This window comes from Pelodiscus sinensis, chromosome 3 (genome assembly GCF_049634645.1).
Source record: "Pelodiscus sinensis isolate JC-2024 chromosome 3, ASM4963464v1, whole genome shotgun sequence".
Lineage (NCBI taxonomy): Eukaryota > Metazoa > Chordata > Testudines > Trionychidae > Pelodiscus > Pelodiscus sinensis.
In genome coordinates this window covers 41,205,623-41,226,459 of record NC_134713.1, presented here as the reverse complement: position 1 = coordinate 41,226,459, position 20,837 = coordinate 41,205,623, and the positions used below count along the sequence as shown (strand labels likewise).

General features: G+C 46.9%; 1 protein-coding gene across 9 annotated transcripts in view; it reads right to left on the bottom strand.

Annotated features, from left to right (window-relative positions):
* MCPH1 (microcephalin 1) overlaps positions 1-17,820 on the bottom strand; it is a 225,446-nt gene extending 207,626 nt beyond the window's left edge. For 6 of the 9 annotated variants that reach the window (XM_075923600.1, XM_075923599.1, XM_075923602.1 and 3 more), the window contains exons 1-4: positions 17,670-17,820; positions 9,344-9,435; positions 6,738-6,856; positions 3,849-3,933 (exon numbers count right to left, since the gene is read on the bottom strand). In XM_075923600.1, the coding sequence (XP_075779715.1) occupies positions 3,849-3,933; positions 6,738-6,856; positions 9,344-9,435; positions 17,670-17,688 (315 nt within the window). In that variant the 5' untranslated portion in view covers positions 17,689-17,820. Of the gene's footprint in view, positions 1-3,848; positions 3,934-6,737; positions 6,857-9,343; positions 9,935-12,206; positions 14,427-17,669 lie in introns of those variants that run through there. The other 3 variants (XR_012902550.1, XM_075923598.1, XM_014580939.3) reach the window with 2 other exon arrangements.
* Between the last annotated feature and the right edge of the window lie 3,017 nt (positions 17,821-20,837).

The window sequence follows — 20,837 nt, the reverse complement described above, 5'->3', positions numbered from 1 at the left end:
ATTTATAAGCATGACCAACAAGAAATTAGACAAAACCACTGTAGACAATTTAATATCTATTTGAAAATAGAGCAGTTTTTAAACTAAGAGATGGGGGAAAGCCGATTGATGCGGAGATGCACGTAAATTGGAGGGAGACTTCTCTTAGAGGAGAATCCATTGATAGAGATTCTCTAACATGTAGTCAGAAAGAGAGGAGGGGAGAGGACAAACCATGGGCCAGAGCAAACAAACAACTGCATACAAAGGAATCCAATATATCAGGGAAGGGCAGACAAATAACCAGTGGCAAATTTCTAAAGTGCTTGTACACAAATGCTAGGAGTCTGACTAATAAGATGAGTGAACTAGAGTACCTCGTATTAAATGAGGAGATTGACATAATAAGGCATCACTGAAACCTGGCGGAATGAGGAAAATCTGTGGGACACAATCATACCGGGATATAAAATATATAGAAAGGATAGAGCAGCCCGGGTGGGGGGCGGAGTGGCACTGTATGTGAAAGATAATGTAGAATCAAATGAAATAAAAATAGTAAGTGAATCAACATGTTCAATAGAATCGCTATGGATAGTAATTCCATGCTCCAATAATAAGAAATTAGCAGTAGGGATATATTACCAACCACCTGACCAGGACAGCGATTCTGACACTGAAATGCTGAGGGAGATTAGAGAGGCTACCAAAATAAAGAACTTTATAATAATGGGGGATTTTAATTACCCCCATATTGACTGGATACATGTCACCTCAGGAAGAGAAGTGGAGACAAAATTTCTCAATGGCTTAAATGACTGCTTCTTGGAGCAGCTAGTGCAGGAACCCACAAGGGGAGAGGCAATTCTTGATTTAGTCCTGAGTGGAGTGCAGGATCAGGTCCAGGATATAACCGTTACCAGACCGCTTGAGAATAGTGACCATAATATAATAACATTCAACATTCCTGTGGAGGGAAGAACACCTCAGCAGTCCAGCACCCTGGTATTTAATTTCAAAAAGGGGAATTACACAAAAATGAGGTTAGTTAAACAGAAATTAAAAGGCACAGTGACTAGAGCCAAATCCCTGAAAGATGCATGGAAACTTTTTAAAGACACCATAATAGAGGCCCAACTTAAATGTATACCCCAAATTAAAAAAACATAGCAAGAGACCTAAAAAAGAGTCACTGTGGCTTAACCACCATGTAAAAGAAGCAGTGAGGGACAAAAAGGTATCTTTTAAGAAGTGGAAGTCCAATCCTAGTGAGATAAATAGAAAGGAACATAAACACTGTCAAATCAAGTGTAAAAACGTAATAAGAAAAGCAAAAAAAGATTTTGAGGAACAGCTAGCCAAAAACTCAAAAAGAAATAACAAAATGTTTAAGTACATTAGAAGCAGGAAGCCTGCTAAAAAAACCTGTGGGTCCCCTAGATGATTGAGCTATAAAAGGAGCAATCAAGGACGATAAAGCCATTGCGGAGAAACTAAATGATTTCTTTGCTTCAGTCTTCACGGCTGAGGACGTTGGGGAGATTCCTGAATCTGCACAGTCCTTTGTGGGTGATGAATCTGAGGAACTGTCCCGGATTGAAGTGTCATTAGAGGAGGTTTTGGAACAAATAGAAAAATTTAATGTTAACAAATCTCCGGGACCGGATGGCATTCATCCAAGGGTTCTAAAAGAACTCAAATGAGAAATTGCTGAGCTATTATATGTGGTTTGTAACCTATCCTTTAAATCGGCTTCCGTACCTAACGACTAGAAGGTAGCCAATGTGACACCAATATTTAAAAAGGGCTCCAGAGGCGATCCTGGCAATTACAGACCGGTAAGTCTAACTTCAGTACCGGGCAAATTACTAGAAACAATAGTAAAGAATAAAATTGTGAAGCATGTAGAAGAACATAATTTATTGGACAAAAGTCAACATGGTCTCTGTAAAGGGAAATCCTGTCTTACTAATCTGCTAGAGTTCTTTGAAGGGGTTAACAAACATGCGGACAAGGGAGATCCAGTAGATATAGTATACTTGGATTTTCAGAAAGCCTTTGACAAGGTCCCTCACCAAAGGCTCTTGTGTAAATTACATGGCCATGGGATAAGAGGGAAGGTCCTTTCTTGGATTGAGAACTGGTTAAAAGACAGGAAACAAAGGGTAGGAATAAATGGTAAATTTTCAGATTGGAGAGGGGTAACTAGTGGTGTACCCCAAGGGTCAGTACTGGGACCCATCCTTTTCAACTTATTCATAAATAATCTGGAAAAAGGGGTAAGCAGTGAGGTAGTAAAGTTTGCAGATGATACCAAACTGTTTAGGATATTCAAGACAAAAGCAGACTGTGAGGGACTCCAAGAAGATCTCAACAAACTGAGTGATTGGGCAACAAAATGGCAAATGAAATTTAATGTGGATAAGTGTAAAGTAATGCACATCGGGAAAAATAACCCCAACTATATGTACAGTATGATGGGGGCTAATTTGGCTATGACAAATCAGAAAAGATCTTGGAGTTATCGTGGACAGTTCTCTGAAAACTTCCACACAGTGTGCAGTGGCGGTCAAAAATGCAAATAGGATGCTAGGAATTATTAAGAAAGGGATAGAAAATAAGACCCAGAATATCTTACTGCCCCTGTATAAAACTATGGTACGCCCACATCTTGAATACTGTGAATACAGATGTGGTCTCCTCACCTCAAAAAAGATATTTTGGCCTTGGAAAGGGTTCAGAAAAGGGCAACTAAAATGATTAGGGGTTTGGAACAGGTCCCATATGAGGAGAGGTTAAAGCGACTGGGACTTTTCAGTTTAGAAAAGAGGAGACCGAGGGGGGATATGATAGAGATCTATAAAATCATGAGTGGTGTGGAGAGGGCCGATAAAGAAAAGTTATTTATTAGTCCCTAAATAGAAGAACTAGAGGACACCAAATGAAATTAATGGGTAGCAGGTTTAAAACTAATAAAAGAAAGTTCTTCTTCACACAGCGTGTAGTCAACCTGTGGAACTCTTTGCCAGAGGAGGCTGTGAAGGCTAGGACTATAATCGAGTTTAAAAAGAAGCCAGATAATTTCATGGAGGTTAGGTCCATAAAAGGCTATTAGCCAGGGGATAAAATGATGTTCTTGGCCTCTGTTTGTCAGAGGCTGGAGAGGGATGGCAGGAGACAAATTGCTTGATCATTGTCTTTGGTCCACCCTCTCTGGGGCACCTGGTGCTGGCCACTGTCGGTAGACAGGATACTGGGCTAGATGGACCTTTGGTCTGACCCAGTACGGCCATTCTTATGTTTTTATGAGAATACCAAATATTTTGGACTTGAGTTAACATTTTCAAAAGAGCCTAAGCAGATCTACACTACACCTGGGAGGTGAGATTTCAAGCACAGACACACTAACATGCTTGCATTAGCATGCTAGAAATAGCATGTATCTATGTTGCAGCACAGCTCATGCTAGGTGACCAAGTTTGGACTCAGGAGGTTGGATGGCTTGTACTTGGGTGCCTGGCTGTGCTGCTGTTAGTGCTACCACATCCACATTACTATTTTAACATACTAGCTTGAGCTAAACTAGCATGAGTCTCTCTATCCGGCCCGAGAATCACACCTTCCAGCTGCAGTTTATACCCACTCAAAGTAATTTATGGCCCTACATTTGGTCAAATATCATTGAAATTAGGAAAATGTCTGATTTCCACACGTTTGTGCCACAAATTCCTATTCAAACAGGTAAGTTGTGTCACCATTCCAAGGAAGCCTGAATTACTAACTTGGAGAACTAAGAGGAGGGATGGGAATTGAGATTTAAAATTAAAAAGTGTAATATTCTGTACACTGTTTTAAAATTACACACTCACTTTTTTAATTAAAAGGGGTAACCCTTCATTAGTATATATTGCAGGAAATAATGATTCATCAACATGAGCACCAGCTTCTCTGCATCTGTACAATAAAAATAAAATACATTAATTTTGTTTAGAATTAGAATATAATTTAAAAATAGTAAAAAGGCCATTCCCATTAGCCACAACAAATATCTAAATTAACAGAGAATGGACTGAGGAATTATAACTGAAGAGAAAAGGAAAGCCTGAAAACCATAGCACCTACTCCTTAGTTTGTCCAATGAGCAAAGAACTCCTTACAACGTCCATCTTGCATTATTTAGCTTTCCATCATGCCAGTGGCCTTGACCGGTGTCTGAGAACTAAAGGTCTCCTCTGAACTGGAAGTAAACCTTTTGGAAGTCCCTATAAATTAAAGACTTAAACTGTTCCCTTGCTGGGAGTCTATTTTCTCAAGCTAGGGTCACAAAGTGTTGTGGGTAAGCAATAGTTTCAAAAGCAAGAAGAGATATTTGCAGACAGGCAGGTGAAGAGAAAGAGGTTCTCTCTGATCTTTATTTTCACTTTTAATAATTCCTCACCCAGTCTTGTCCTGGTTTACTCACTCCACACAAAGATTCTGCGAAGGAAATAGTCTTTGAAAAGGTCCATTTGTCACTCATCCAGCTGACTTTGGCAAACATGCTGCCTCACCTTAGTCAGCTATGTTTCTTCTATTTTTATTGTTGAGAGCCAAAAAACGATTTTGACCAGAAACAGCAAAAGAGTTTAATTACTCTACAGTTTTTCAATATATAGGAGGATTGACTAAGGAAAAAATTATGAATCATTTACACTGCACTAAGAATTTCGGAAGTAACTCAAATATGTGAATCTAGTGACACCTAGTGATCTTAAATTTGTAGAGTATATAACTAGTTAACTACAGTGTAGCATGAATAATTCTAAGTTTTGGAGTAGAAAGTATATGAACAAATTGCTTCATGGCCACAGATCCGTTTTATTCATAATGTGCAGTTTCAAATACTTATACGTTAGTATATTAATCTGAATTTACTGGAGTTTCTGAAAATGAAGCAAGGATAATTTCAAAGAACATGATAGTCTAGTTGCGTTCCATTGGTGGTAGTAGCCAGGATTTAATAAAAGCCAGTTTTTTAAAGCTAATTGACTATCTTAAATGTGAAAAAGTTAACATTTGTCAAATTTGCATATGATCAGTTATTGTTAATAAAAGCATCCTTTACTATTTAGCATATGCAATGTCAATGAGTTATACATTTATCAGGCTATGTCTAGACTGTGTGGAAGATTCAAAAAGATATGCAAATTCCGCAGAGCTTTCAAAAGAGACACCGATAGCAAAGCCGCAGCGGCGGCGGGTTCCCGCGCCTCTGAGGCTTTGCTCTGGCAAAGCCTCAGGCGCGGGACCGCGCCGCGGCTGCGGCTTCGCTCCCGGTGCCCCTGGTCTGCTGGAGACGGTCTCCAGCAGACCAGGGGCAGCGGGAGCAGCTTTTCTCGCCCCGGAGGTTGAGGTGGCAGATCGCTGCCTGCGAGCTCCGGGGCGAGAAAGCCCCATTCGTAAGTGCAGATCCGACGTAAGTCAGGGACTGCCTGTAAAATGAAATGGTATTTAAACACACAAATACAACTTTCAATAATTTAAGCAGAAATCAGTGCCTATCAGGTTCAACTGCATAGCCATTCTAATGAAATGTTCCATAAAAACCTTGAGATAATGTCAGCAAGGCAGACAAAACCTGTATTTATAAAGCAAAAAAAACCCCAAAAAAACTCCACACCACCCAAAAATACCACTTCTTAACACATGAAACAAAACTTGCCTTTCAGACCCTCTACATATTCCACAAATAATCACTTCTGCTACACTGCCTGCCTCCTGCATGCAACAGCTGAAATTTAGAATGCTTACACAGTTACTAAATTGAACACATTTTAACATCCCTAGTGTGAATATTAGAGAACTAGAAGATTTTCCCTGCATTGTCCGAGTCCTTCAGGGCAGGCAGTAAGTGAGGAGGGTATGTGTGTGCAAGAGTTAGGGCAGGGCAGGGCCTTGGGGATGTGCGTGTGGGCGGCCAGGAAGCTGGGGGAATGGAGGGATGCGAGAGAGGGGGTTGGGAGGTGAGGCGAGGCAAGGGGTCCCATCTGTGGGATCATCTCTTCCCCTTCACTTCCCTTCTGACCAGTGGCCAGTGGCCTTCTCTCCCCGCCCTCAGCCTCCCTGGCTGCCAAGGGACTTCTGCCCCCACCTCCCCAGCACTGCAGCCAAGGTCTAATGGGGGTGGTAGAAAGGGTTTGGGGCAGGGGTAATGTTCCCTCTAAGATGTGTGGCAGCACAGCCCCACAGCCTCTTAAATGAGCCCCATCCAGCCAAGGGCTCAGGGCGCGCGCGCGCACACACACACACACACACACACACACACACACACCCCCCACACCCCACACCCACCCCCTGTGCAAGTCCTGAGCCCCTGGCTGGGCAGGGCTCATTAAGCAGCTGCGGCACCACTCAGAGAGAACACTGGGCAGGGAGGCTACTTACCTAGTCTGGTGGCAGGCAAGACCCAGCCCTGCTGGCCACTCTCTTGGTGGTATGGCTACCCCTAGAGGTCTCTCTGCAGTATTGCTCTCCCCTATGGGCTTGCTGCCACAATGACCACTCTCCATAGCATGCCACATTTGTAGGTCCTAGCTCCTACAGTTAGGAGTTTTTGAGCAAAAAGACTCAGAGACAGACAGACTTTAAATTTGTGAAGTTTTTAAATATACAAAAAAAATCTCATACTTTTTTGCTGTTAAAAAAAAAAAAAAACCTTGGGCCTTTTTAGATTCCTCTTCCCCTTGGACAAAGACACATTAATATACATCAGTACTCACTTTTCCACCCAGAGTACAGAAACTAGTTTTACTCCAGTCTTTTGAGCCTTTCTCCAGGTAGCCAAACGTCCTTCTTTGAAGACTACATGAGTCACTTGTTTGTTAAAAGTTTTTGAAACCTATAAGAATATACAAAGAGAAATATTAGATATTTAAGTTCTCCAAATAGCACACTCATGATCCACAGAACATGTAATCCCGTGGTGTCCAACCAGTTCTGAAGCAGTAGCCACTATAATGACTACTGCTATATTGAACTAGCCACATTATTCTGAAAATGAGTTTTACTCTTCAAGCCAACTAGCCACACACAATCAGCCAAATAGCCACATGCTGAAATTTTCAGCAGTTACAGATTTTCCCATGAAAGGGGGCAAGGAGGTGCTCCTCCACCTGTAGCTCCAGTATGGGGAGGAGGGAGAGTTTGCTTTCTTCACCTCCCTCCCAGTCCCTACATGCCCTCTGAGCTGGAAGCCAGAGCTGGTGCTGCAACCTTGTGACTATGCACCAACCACGAGGCTCAATCGGCAGCTCAGGCGCCCCGCTGCGTGGGGGTGGGGCTGAACTTGAGCCACGGACCACCTCACTTTGAGACCCACTGCCTTAGAGCAGCCGTGGCCAACCTGAGGCTCGCGAGCCTCATGCAGCTCTTCCCCCCCACATCCAGCGCGGCTCACAAAGTCTCCCCCCCGTAGCTCAAAAGCCACCCCCACAGCTCCAAAGACAGCCCTCTCCTCCCAGCTCCCTGTGCTGAGCTGGACAGGGGAGCCGTCCGGCACAGCCATGAAAGCTGCAGAAAGAAAGATGGCAGCAGGTGGCAGGAGCCTGCTGTGGCCAAAAAAAACTCAAAACATGTTTAAATGAAGTTTCTTAAAGGGGCCAAGCCTTTTTTAAGAGCTTTTCCCCTCCACCCCCCACTCTTTGCCCCGGCTCTTTGCGCTGGATCCACTGCTATCTAGGCTCTTTTCCAAGAACTGGTTGACCTCTCCTGCCTTAGAGTGTCACAGCTCAACACATCTTGATAAAGGCACAATAGCAAATTAATGTTGTCTCTGAGAAACTACCCGATCTCTTGAACTCCTTTTTGTAGGCAAACTGATACAGAGAAATGTTAGTTAAGGTCCCCTCCGTTTAGGCTCAAGCTGGGATCTTTCCTTCTTGCACATGAACACTTAACAGAGATTTCATAACCCATGCTTTCAGTGACACATGCCAACCCTTAATAGGCATCTAATTATAATTTAGTAATGAATGATGCTGATGCACAAAAAGGATAGTGCTGAGCACCACTATATGTGAAGCCAATGCACCCGGCTTCTGCTGGGCTAACACAAGTCAACAGTAGTTTCCCTCCCTACTCCAGACTTTTCTTCTTTTGTTCAAATGAAAATCTCTACCTGTCCCTCTGACATATCCTCATGGCTATCTATCCTCTGGCTCAACCTCAGCTTGGCTAAAAAATGAGATGGAAACCTGGAGTTAAACATTTTTACAGTTGAGAACCAAGCACATTACCGTATTTTCCGGCGTATAGGGTGACTGGGCGTATAAGACGACCCCCTATCTTTTGAATTAAAAGATAGGGTTTCATCTTATACCCCAGCGCCCCTCCGCCTCCTTTGCTCCCGGTGTCCCTGGTCTGCTGGAGCTGGTCCCCAGCAGACCAGAGGCACCGGGAGCAAAGCCGCCAGGAGCGCCAGGAGCGCCTGGGCTCCTTCCCCCCCCCCCCCCCGCCGGAGCCCCTCCGCGGCTTTCAAAGCCTCGGGGGAAGCCGGCGGCGGGGCATCCCAGGCGCGCATGGGCTGCCCCCCCTCCGGAGCCCCTCCGCGCGGCGCGGAGGGGCTCCGGAGGGGGGGCAGCCCATGCGCGCCTGGGATGCCCTGCCGCCGGCTTCCCCCGAGGCTTTCAAAGCCGCGGAGGGGCTCCGGCGGGCGGGCAGCCCATGCGCGCCTGGGATGCCCCGCCGCCGGCTTCCCCCGAGGCTTTCAAAGCCGCGGAGGGGCTCCGGCGGCGGGGCATCCGGCGTACAAGACGACCCCCGATTTTTGGGGGATGTTTTTTAACTTCAGAGGTCGTCTTGTACGCCGGAATATACGGTAGATATAGTCGCCTCTGAAACACACACAGAATTCCAAAATACTGTTCTTATAGTCACTTTACAGAGCAGAGCCACACTAGAAGGGATCTCTGTAGGACAGTGGCTTAACAAGATTAAAGATAAGATCCGTGCATAGTATTCTGGGGTGTATGATAATTGTAGCAATAATAAGGTGATTGGGAGTCTGTGGAAGGATACTGGATGTGTCCTGGTAAGCAGCTTAGCTTCTCTTTTCCTTGTTTTTGTGGGTTTGTGCCAAAGTATGTTATATTTAACAAGCCTGCTTTGCAACAAAATGTTTTGGGTATACTACTATATAATAGGGTTTAAACACATTTCCCAAATGCCATAAACATTCATAAATTTGAGTGATGGTAGCAGTATTGACTCTTAAAATAGACTTCCTAGATTAAACCATACATACGAGACATCCTTGACAAAATATGCAAGCAACAGTCAGAAGGCCTTTATCTTGTAAACGAATAAAGAGGGCAAATAATGTCCTTACTTTTGCACCCATATCCAGAAGTTGTTGTGCAAATGTTTTTGAATAATTCTCGGTTCTGTTGGATGACCATACTTCTACATATGCTGAAACACCTGGGGAACAAAAGTTATATATTAGCATGCGCTTTTGTCTAAGTATATTGAAAAAAACTTGCTCAAGTCTCCTTTAGGACCAGATTTTATGATCCTTACTCATACTGAGTAGTAACTTACTTCACAAGAAATGTCTGTGTGTGTACGCATATTACCAGCAATTACACGTGTTTAATAAACACCACACATCAGCAACAGAAGGCATTTTTGTAAGACTAGTTCAGAAGGGCTGCTAAAGTTTTAGTAAGAATGAAACTGACAAGTTTGCCGAATACAGTAAAATTCCAATAGTCCGGCATCCAATAGTCCGGCACTCCTGACAGTCCGGCATCAAAATGGCAAGAGCCTAGTGAATGAGCTTCGGCAAAAAATAAGTCACAAGGTAACAGCAGCAGCAGCTGAACTGAGCGAAAAGGGTAAAAAAGGCTTAAAAAACTAACACATTACAGTATACTGTATACAGTATGTACAATAAAAGGGTTAAGAACACTTTATATACAGTGTATATATATATATATATAACCATTTTATAGTACCTCCTGATAGTCCAGCATATCTGATAATCCAGCACCACCTAAGTCTCATAGGTTCCGGATTATCGGAAGTCTACTGTACATTGCCAAGGTTGGCCAGTTCAGCCTGGTAAGTGTATGAAAGCAGTGTTTCCACTAAGCTGTGCAAAAGCACAGCTTCACAGGTGATTAATCACCCAGTCAGAAGCCCAGGACCCCATCCATGCAGCTGACTGGATGGGGCTGATTAATCGCCTGTGAAGCTGTGCTACCTCGCAGTTTAGAGGGAACACTGAATGAAAGTACAGCTAATTCTGACCTTCCAAGCGACCCTGATGTTTTTGTCTGACTGGTATCTCACAATTTTCAAAAACCAAAACACCGAGTTGAAATTAATTTTACATATAGGGCTTAAAACAAGATAGCCTCCATCATTTATTTCCTGATCTATTTATCTTCACAATATTTTCCTACCTCATAGGGATGCTATTACATCAATTTTATTGAGGCACTGAAAGACTGAGTGATTTTCCCAATGTTACATGTGTAGTCTGAGGAGCATCAGTGAATTAAATCCAGGTCTCAGACTAGTAGAGGCCTGCAAATCTGTGGATATCCTCTATATATCTGCAGTCATCCTCATCGACAGATATGGATGTGAATATCATTTTTGCAGATATGGATTAGGGATGCAAGTGAGTAATCAAGTGGTGCATCGACTACTTATTCCCCCTCCCTTGCTACCTCTATGAGAGGCAAAAGGTGGGGGGGGCAGGAACTGCTTCTGGAGAGAGCTAGCTTAAAATCCAATTCCCCCCAGCACTATCTCCGCAGTGCCGCCTGTCCCCCACCCCCACTGCTGCGAAGCAGCTTCTGCCCACGGCAGGCTGAAGCTTGCCATGGGAAGAGACTGTTCCAGCAGCAGCCCCTGTCCAGAGGTCTTAGCAGGGAATTGGGCACCCTTATGGACAGGGGTTATTGCCGCTAAGAAGCCTCTGTCCACAACAACCCAGGCTCCAGCAGCAGCCCCTGGCCGTGGCCAGTCCTGTCCACAGAGAACAGGGGCTACTGGACTCAGTGCGGGCCCAGACTGAACAGTCCCATCTTCCGCTGGTCCGAGACACTGTGCATCTGCATTTTAAATGCAGTAAGAGCCTGGCAGCAGTTACAACATTTAAAATGCATAGCCACAGCACAGGTGGCTCCTGGAACTAGCATGAGCCAGGACTGCTCAAATTATATTGACTACAAACTTAGATAACAGCAATTTAACATCCTCAATACGGATACAAAATTGTATCTAGAATCCTGCAAATTTGTGAATCTCCACTTATATCCCCAGATGTGGATGCAGATATGGATGTGGATACAAATTTTGTATATACACTAGGGATGTCAATGTATAAACTACGTGATTAACCGATAAGCCTGGGCTAATCAGTTAATCCAGTCACCTACGTGCATTCCCCCCACTTGCTGCCTGAGGCAGCATGGGGAGTTGGAGCTGGTGTCTGTGGGGAACCAGTGTTTAAAACAGCTCCCTATGAGTACCAGAGCCACCTGCCCCCCTACCAGTCTAATAGAGAAGCAGCAGGGCGGAGGATGATGGGGGCAGGTGGGAGCCAATATGCGCAAGGAGTAAGGATAAGTAATGGTTAATGGACTAGTCAAGTAGTCGACGGAATTTCCATCAATTACTTGACTAGGCAATAGGCACTTCCAGATTCCTTTGAGGTGGCATTTCAAAGGCACAGTGCCGCACAGCTGATCCTGGGCTCAGCTCTGCAGCGCTGCCGCTTTGAAGTACCCTCTTTCTCCCCCCTTTGCTGCCTCTATCTGATAGAGGCAGCAGTGGAAGGGGGAGAGCAAGGGAATCAACTAGTCTACTGACCATCTAGTCGACTAATCCTTAACAACCTTGCGAGAAGCAGGCTTTTAAGCCAGTTCCATGAACCTGCCAGCCCCCCTTGTTGCTTTCTACAGAGGTGAGAAGGGGCAGGCAGGAGCCGGTGCTGAGGGGGAGACGACTTTAAAGGCCAGGTTCTGACCGGCACCAGCTCTGCAGACCTGCCTCTATCAATGGAGAGCTCAGACCTCCCGCAGGCAGGGGCTGCTGCCACAGAGCAGCCTCTGTTTGTGGGTTTTGTTACTCTGGTGGCTGTTCAGCAATGCTGCCAGTTAGCAGGGGCCAGGAGGTACTGTCGCGATGTCCTCATGTGTCTCTGACTCATCAATGATGATAATCAGAAGGCTGCTTACATGTGTGCTCCATGATGTGTGCCGTGTAGACTAGTGCACTTCGTCTTCACAGAAGACTCCAAGAGAGCCCCCAAAGACCACAAATCAGATAAGGATTGAGGATGCCAGGCTAGGTTTATTGTTAAGTGAAATACATTAATAGTTGTCAAGAGACTCTACTGAACCACTATGCATTTATACCACTCTCCCCCTCCGCCTTCCCTTCCTCCTCCATAACAATGGAATGGCTCAACACAATGAAACACTTCCATTCCCCCCAGGCCATTCAGAGACAGTAGCCCAAAACACCACCTTATATCCTGGTACAAACACATCACTGCTGACGTGTGAAGTTGCCACCCTCTGATGTTGTCAAGCTACCACCAATCACCTTATGAACTGATTAGATCATCTCCATCCATCATGTATTAACCTTGACCTTTTCTTTAACCAGAGTTAGTATTTGTGGGGAGTAAATATCTATCAGGTTGTTTATCTTAGACCTTTTTCCTGACCCTGAGTTAGTATTTATGGGGAGTGGGTATCATGGCCTTTTTCAATGAGCTCTGTGTTTACAACTCATGATAAGCTCCCAATTACTGCTCTCTACTGGGTTTGTGCTGTCTCAGCTTGTTTATTTAACAAGGTTGTTTTCTGCTTACCTCAACTTTTCTTTATCCATATCTGGTTCACTGTTAGCTAGGCCTCAAACCAGACCTGTACTGCACTGACTTATGTTTTAGGCCCTCATCTTACTACAGTGGGGACCTCAGATCCCTCTCACTTGTGTCATAGGCAGCAGCGCAGGGCAGCAGATGGGGGCCAGTCTGTGTGGGGAGTTGGTTTTTAAGCTACAGAGGCAGCAGCATGAAGTAGCAAGGGGCACCCTGGGAGTGTGGCCGGAGCATACTGGCTGCTAGTTCCACCCCTGGGGACTATTGAATAATTGTGTAATCGATAATGTTTGATGTGGTTACACATCTAACATTCCTAATACATAGAGGGCTCTGCAGACTAGAACCCTCACCAATGGACTATCCTTAGTCACCAAAAAATTAAGGTGTCAGAGTTATTCCTTGGCCCCCAAGCTTACTCCACAAGTTGCGTACTTGTTTTATTCAAGTTGCTCCAAGCTGAATTCAAGAACTATTCTGAAATATTATTAGCTAATATATATATATAAAATGGAGATTGCCTATCTCCTAGAGCTGGAAGGGACCTTGAAAGATCATTGAGTCCAGCCCCCTGCCTTCACAGCAGGACCAAGTACCATCCCTGGCAAATTTTTGCCCCAAATCCCTAAATGGCCTCCGCAAGGATTGAACTCACAACCCTGGGTTTAGCAGGCCAATGCTCAAACCACTGAGCTATCCCTTCCCCTCCCTCCAGCTATTTGCAATACTGCAGAAAAGGAAGTGGTTGTATCATTTGCAGCAAGAGTAGTAATATCCAACAAGGACACATTTATCATCTGATGGCATCCACTCGTGGCCAGATGCTATCAGGATTAGAAACATCAGCTAACTAGCCCACAACTAGCAAGTGAACATTCTGTTTGAGAGAGGTGACAATAAATCCCCTATATTTGTATTGCTTATTCTTCCAGGCTTACTTCAGCATTTACTATCATGGCATGATCACTGAGCATGTCTATATAAGCAAACTTAGTACATGTATTTAGCAGTCATGCAGATACTAATATGGACAAGATTGGGGTATTTTACTACTATTTCATGAGGATTTACTCAGTAGTTTTCATGATACAGAGGTAGACAATGTTCTAGTTATTTTTACATCAGTGCACATGGTTATGCCACTTCTAACAGTGTAGCTACACCATTGCAGACAACTAAGGATGTTAAATTGCAGATAATCATCTAATCGAGTAGACAATAGAATTTCCATCGACTACTTGATTAGCTGATGATGGGAGAGCACTTACTACATTTAAACCTCAGAGCTATGGGGGGTAGCAAGTTACCCCCACTGGGCTATTAATACATTTAAAATACAGAGCTGCAGTGGTTCCAGAGCAGTTCTGCACTTTAAATGTAGTTAGTGTCCAGCAGGGGTAGCTTCTAGGGCCAGCGCAAGCCAGGACTAAGCAGTTCCCATTCACTCGGGATGTTAAAATTAATCAACTAATCGAATTGTCGATGGAAATTCTATCAACTGTTCGATTAGTCGATAAGGACACTTCCACTTTGAAATATAGCAAGAGCCTGCTGGGCTGTTGCTACATTTCAAAGGAGGAAGTACTGCGCAACATTTCGCCTCTGAAATGTACAAGAGCCCCAGCAGGGGCTCTTGTGCATCTCAAAGACTGAAATGCCATATGTAACCTGGGATCAGTGGGGGAGTCTGAGTCCTCCGCTGCCTGCAGCGCTTCCACTTTGAAATAAAAAAGAGCCCTAGAGGGAACTCTTATACATTTCAAAGACTGAAACCCTGTGTGGAGCTTGGGACCAGCAAGTCATTTCCAGCAACAGTACACTTCCATTAATGCTTGCTAGTGTGTGTTAACTTAGCACTACTCAGTAGGGATGTAAGCGACTAGTAGATAGTAGACTTATGCTTATCGGATAGCTGAGTAGTGACAGCATACGTCACTTCCCCCTTGCTGCCCCTATCACAGAGAGGCAGCAGTGGGGGGAGGGGAGGGGAGGGGAGGGGAGGGGAGGGAGACCAGGAACCCGTGGGGAGCCAGCTTAAAAGCTGGCTCCCCCCAGCACCATCTCGGGGAGAGGGACAAGGGTGCAGTGAGGAAACAGCGGGTGGAGGTAGGGTAGAAATGAAGCAGTCACCACTCGCACTGGTTCCCACTAAGGCCTCTTCAACCTTTGAAATGTACAAGAGCCCCATGGGACACTTGCACATTTCAAAAGCATAAGCGCAACAAGGAGCATGGGGGAGCAGAGTACAGGCAGTCCCCGGGTTACGTACAAGATAGGGACTGTAGGTTTGTTCTTAAGTTGAATCTGTATGTAAGTCGGAACTGGCGTCAAGATTCAGCAGCTGCTGAAACTGACCGCCAGTTCTGACTTACATACAGATTCAACTTAAGAACCCCAAGTCAGCTGCTTCTGAAACTGATCAGCAGCTGATTCCAGGAAGCCTGGGGCAGAGCAACTCTGCCTCGGGCTTCCTGTAGTCAGTGCTGGTCAGTTTCAGCAGCGGCTGACTTGGGGACGCCTGGGGCAGATCAGCTGGGGTGCTGCCGGGTTGGTCCAGTAGTGCCCAGAGCGGCGCTGCAGGACCAATCGGCAGCGCCCCAGCTGCTCTGCCCCAGGGTCCACAACAAAAGCCTGGTCTGCTGGGGGGGGGGGGCACACTAGCTGCGCCCCCCCCCCCCCCCAGCAGACCAGGGACACACGGAGCAGAGCCGCAGCGGCAGCGGGGTGCCGCGCCTCTGAGGCTTTGCTCTGGCAAAGTCTCAGAGGCGAGGGACCCCGCCACAGCTGCGGCTTCAGTCCCGGTGCCTGTGGTCTGCTGGACGGTCCCCAGCAGACCACAGGCACCGGGAGCAAAGCCGCAGCAGCGGCAGGTTCCCACGCTTCTGAGGCTTTGTCAGAGCAAAGCCTCAGAAGCGCGGGAACCGGCCGCTACTGCGGCTTCAGTCCCAGTGCCTGTGGTCTGCTGGAGACGGTCTCCAGCAGACCAGGGGCACCGGGAGCAGCTTACTAACGGGGCTCTCTCGCCCCGGAGCTCGCAGGCAGCAATCCGCCACCTCGACCTCCGGGGCGAGAAAGCTCCGTTCGTAAGTGCGGATCCGACATAAGTCGGATCCGCGTAAGTCGGGGACTGCCTGTACTACTTGAGTTCCAGCTGGCCCTGTGCTCCCTGCAGTGCCCCTCCCTTGCTCTATGGGAGGCAGCAAAGGGGGGGCAGGAATCGGTACTGGGGGCAGCCTTCTTAAAAGCCATTTCCCCACAGCATTGTCTCCAAGGTGCAGCCTGCTCCCCCACCACCCCCTGCTTCTAGAGGAATAGGCATGGTTGCTGTGAAAACAGCCTTTGACTGTTGGAGGACCCAGATCCCAACATCTCTCACTACATTTAAAATACAGAGCTGCAGCATGGGTGGCTCCTGGAGCCAGTATGAAACAGGACTGCTCAGTCCCAGCTCGAGCCAGCTCCTGAAGCTACCCCCGCTGCGGCTCTGCAGAGTGGTCCTATCAACTATACAATTAGTCTGATAACTGCATTTTAACATCCTTACTACTCAGGGACTTTCTTCACAACATCCTAAAATCATACAGTAGATTTTTATAATTATCTACACCACTGCTTAAAGCATCCATTGCTGTTACATTAATGCTCTAGAGAACGGTTACAAGCAATGTAAAGCAAGCCCCAATTGTCTTGTGGCCCCAAACAAAAGGGTTTTAAAACAAGTTTGGCAGGAAATTGAGAAAGCAACAGGGAAACTGGTGGGATGGAAGAAACACAGTTCAAATGAGCATTATAGAGGGTGTATATTCATCAGCAGAAAAGGTTTGTTCTGAAGTTTCTGTTGATGAGGAAAAAACCCCCCTAAATAAGGAGCTATTAAACTATGGACAGAAAATGGGGGATATAAAGGGAGCCAGTAATCTCCTGATCCCCCAAGAACTATCCCTCCTCTTGCAGAGCAACTAATCCCCTCCCCTCCTCAAGGTACCCACTCGGATGGAGCTGCTACCTTGACCTCCAGCTACCTCCCTCTCCTGGAGAAGCTAAGCTCTCCTACCTCCTAGTTAAGGATGTTAAATATTGACAATTTGATTAGTCAATAGGGGATCTCTGCTGTGAAGTGTAGCAACAACCCTAGGACTGTTGCTACACTTCAAAGGCAAAAGCACTGCATGGAATCCAGGGTCAGTTGCAGACTTACCCACTGACCCTGGGCTCCGTGCAACACTGCCACTTTGAAATGCCAGGTGCAGCCTGATACTAGGCTCTCTGATGCATTTCAGAGCGGCAGCACTGCATGGAGCCAATATGGCGTCCCCCAGCTAGCCCCAAGCTGCATATGGTGTTTCAAAGTGGCAGCACTGCATGGAGCCCGAGGTCTGGCCCTAGACTTCAAACAACAATGTGGCTTTCAAGTATTCCCTCCTCTTCCCTACCTTGCTGCCTCTCTCTGATGGGGGTGGGAAGGAGAGACTGGTGGACTGGTCCTTCATATGCCTAACTGCACCCACATCCAGCTATTCCCCCCTCCCAGAGCTGCTAACCCCCCTCCTCAACCTCCAGCAGCTGCTGACCCATCTCCCCGAGCTGCCGACCCCCACCTCATCTGCCCCCTCCAAGAGCTGCTAACCCCCCCCCGCCGCCGCCGCCGCCGCCGCCGCCTGCCCCTCCTTCCCTAGGGCTGCTGACCCCCCCCCCCAACTCATCTGCCCCCTCCCAGGGCTGCTGCCCCTTCCTCCTTCTAGCTGCCCCCTCCCATAGCTGCTGACCCTTCCCAGTCGCGGGCGCGCGGGCCCGCAGGCCGGCTCGGTACCTCCCAGGACAGGCTGCATCTTGCCCGCTCGAGGCTCCGCTGCTGCGTGGCCGCTCCGCCGCCTCCCGCCGCCGTTCAAACCGCTTCCGGCCCGCCGGCTGCGCGCGCGCCCTGCGCTCGTCCCACAGAACCCGGATCTAACCGCCGGTGGGGCTCGCTGAAGGGCGGGGCTGCGGGGGGGGGGGCTCTGGCGGCCCGGCACTAGGTCGTTCCCGGCGCGGCCCCGCGCGGTGCCGAGCTGCGGGCTCTGTGCTGCGATTGTCCCCGTGTCATCTGGGGGCGATGGTGCACAGTAGTGACACCTGCACAGTCCCTCCCCCAGCCAGTGCTCTGTTATGGGGGGACGCGCGCTCACTCCCCGGCCAGTGCCCTCCACGGCCTCAGTGCAAGTGCAGTGGGACATGGTGTGGGGCCAGCCTGGTCCCCATCATGGGGCTGACCTGTCTGGCTACACGGGAGCCCTGCTTTCCTCCCCGAGGGGGACTGTCATCAATGCTCACCCCTTTCGGGTATCTTGACTAAATGGACATTTGTCCCATTTGCTCTTGCCAGCTGATCCAGTCGGAAAGAGCAAACGAGACATGCTCACTCTTGCCAAAAAAAATCAGGACGGCCAGGAGATGTGGTCATCCTAATATGTGGGGACATACACTTCCCTCTGAGTGCAGTATTATGAGAACACACATTCCCTACTAAGTGCCATTTTGTATGACTGGACACACACATTTCCCACTGAGTGTGGGGTTATAGGGACTCACACCACCTACTGCAGTGTTATGTGGACACGCCCACACAAAAATATACACACACACACATTCCTATGGAGAAAAAACAGCAAATGGTCTGATAGCACTTTATAGACTAACAAAACATGTAGATGAAACAAAATACAGAACTATGTAGCACTTTAAAGACTAACAAGATGGTTTGTTAGGTGATGAGCTTTCGTGGGCCAGACCCACTTCCTCAGATAAATATATGGAAGAAAATCGGCACAACCATATATACCAAAGTGATACAATCAAAAAAAATGAACGCATATGAAACTAACAAATCAAATTTTAGAACAGAGTGGGGGTAAAGGGGGAAGGTTACCAAAACACATAGATGGTATCCATGAGATGATACTTGTGGAGGACAGTGTTATCATTAGAGTGCATACATTCCCCTCTGAGTCTCATGTTATAGGCTGACAGACACCTATGTGCAAACTTCTATCATAAAATTTTCTGACATTTGATCTAGTGATATCTATCTCTCCATCCCCCAAAATTATAACGTTGTGAACTTGTTTGTGATGAAAGGATGAAAGAAATGAAAGGATGAAAGGATGGCAAGCATGAAAACCTGAAAAATGCAATTCTGCAAAATTCTGCCATTTAACAGTGAGGGGCAATAAGTTCAGTTGTTAAATAGCTGTTTGCCTTGCATGTTTTTGATGTAAAGCCACCTTAACTCAAAAAAACCATGGTATTCATACAGAAATAAGGATGTGATTAGATAGAAAAAACTGTATCTAGGCAAATATTTGGCAAGAAACAGTTCTTTTTTGAGTAGGTTGCATTACAAAAAGATAATTACTCAAACTTCATGATTATGCATTTTGTTAAGAATGTTTGATGAAAACTCAAGTCTTGCAAACGTGCATAGCACCATTGAAATCAGTAGGACTAGTCTTATATGCAAAATTATTTGCACACATCAGTGTTTGCAGGATATGGTTCTAAATCTACAGTTAGAAGTTCCATTTAAGATCTTACAGGCAGTCCCCGGGTTACGTACAAGATAGGGACTGTAGGTTTGTTCTTAAATTGAATCTGTATGTAAGTCGGAACTGGCATCCAGATTCAGCCGCTGCTGAAACTGATCAGTTTCAACAGCGGCTGAATCTGGACACCAGTTCTGACTTACATACAGATTCAACTTAAGAACCCCAGGCATCCCCAAGTCAGCTGCTGCTGAAACTGATCAGCAGCTGATTCCAGGAAGCCCGGGGCAGGGGCTTCTTGTAGTCAGCCACTCGTCAGTTTCAGCAGCGGCTGACTTGGGGACGCCTGGGGCAGAGCAGCTGGGGTGCTGCTGGGTTGGTCCAGTAGCGCCGCCGCTCCTCGGCGCTACTGGACCAACCCAGCAGCACCCAAGCTGCTCTGCCCCAGGCGTCCTGATTCAGCCGCTGCTGAAACTGACCAGCAGTGGCTGAATCAGGACGCCTGGGGCAGAGCAGCTGGGGTGCTGCCGGGTTGGTCCAGTAGTGCCCAGAGCGGCGCTACGGGACCAACCAGCAGCGCCCCAGCTGCTGTACCGCAGGAGTCCGGAGCAAAGCCGCGGAGCACAGGGGCAGCGGGACAGCCCAGATGCGTTGTGGCTGTCCTGCTGCCCTCGGGCTCTATGGCTTTGCTTTGCTTTTCTCCCCGTCCCCCTGGTCTCCAGACCAGGGGGACGGGGAGCAAAGCAGAGCAAAGCCGCGGAGTACACGGGCAGCTGACAGCCCAGACGCGTCTGGGCTGTCCGCTGCCCGCGTGTTCCGCAGCTTTGCTTCCTCTCCCTGGTCTGCTGGAGACCAGGGAGAGGGAGGGCCCCGTTCGTAACTGCGGATCCAACATAATTCGGATCCGCGTAACTCGGGGACTGCCTGTATTTAGAACATTTGGACCTAGTTCTGCTGTCATTGAAATTATTGAGAATTTTGCCACTGACTTTTGTGAGAACAAAACCTTGGATGATTCCTGTGTTGCAAAGGATGCCTCCATTTTCGGCCTCTCTAAAATATACAATATATTAGAGCCACCAAGAAATGAGCGGTGAATTAATTTTAATATAAGCAGGTTATATAATCAGTGTATACTGAGTACAATTCCAAAATCCAAGAAAATCTATTAGCAGTGAAATCTATTAAATATTTACTGTGACACGATGTTATCATTTGAATGAGAAAAAAAGCCATGGCCTTCATATGCTATGTCCCACTAATACGATGATCCCAATACAATCTTTCTTCCTGTTATGCCAGGAGTGCGGAGGAGTTGTGTAGGAGACAAGAGAACCACCTTGCCCAATTTATGTCAGCAGTGAGTAGCTCGTGCACAAGGTGTATTCTCTGCTGGCTGTATCTGGCTGCTTTGAACACTGCTCTTACTCCTACCCATGTTGCTATTAAATCCAAAGACA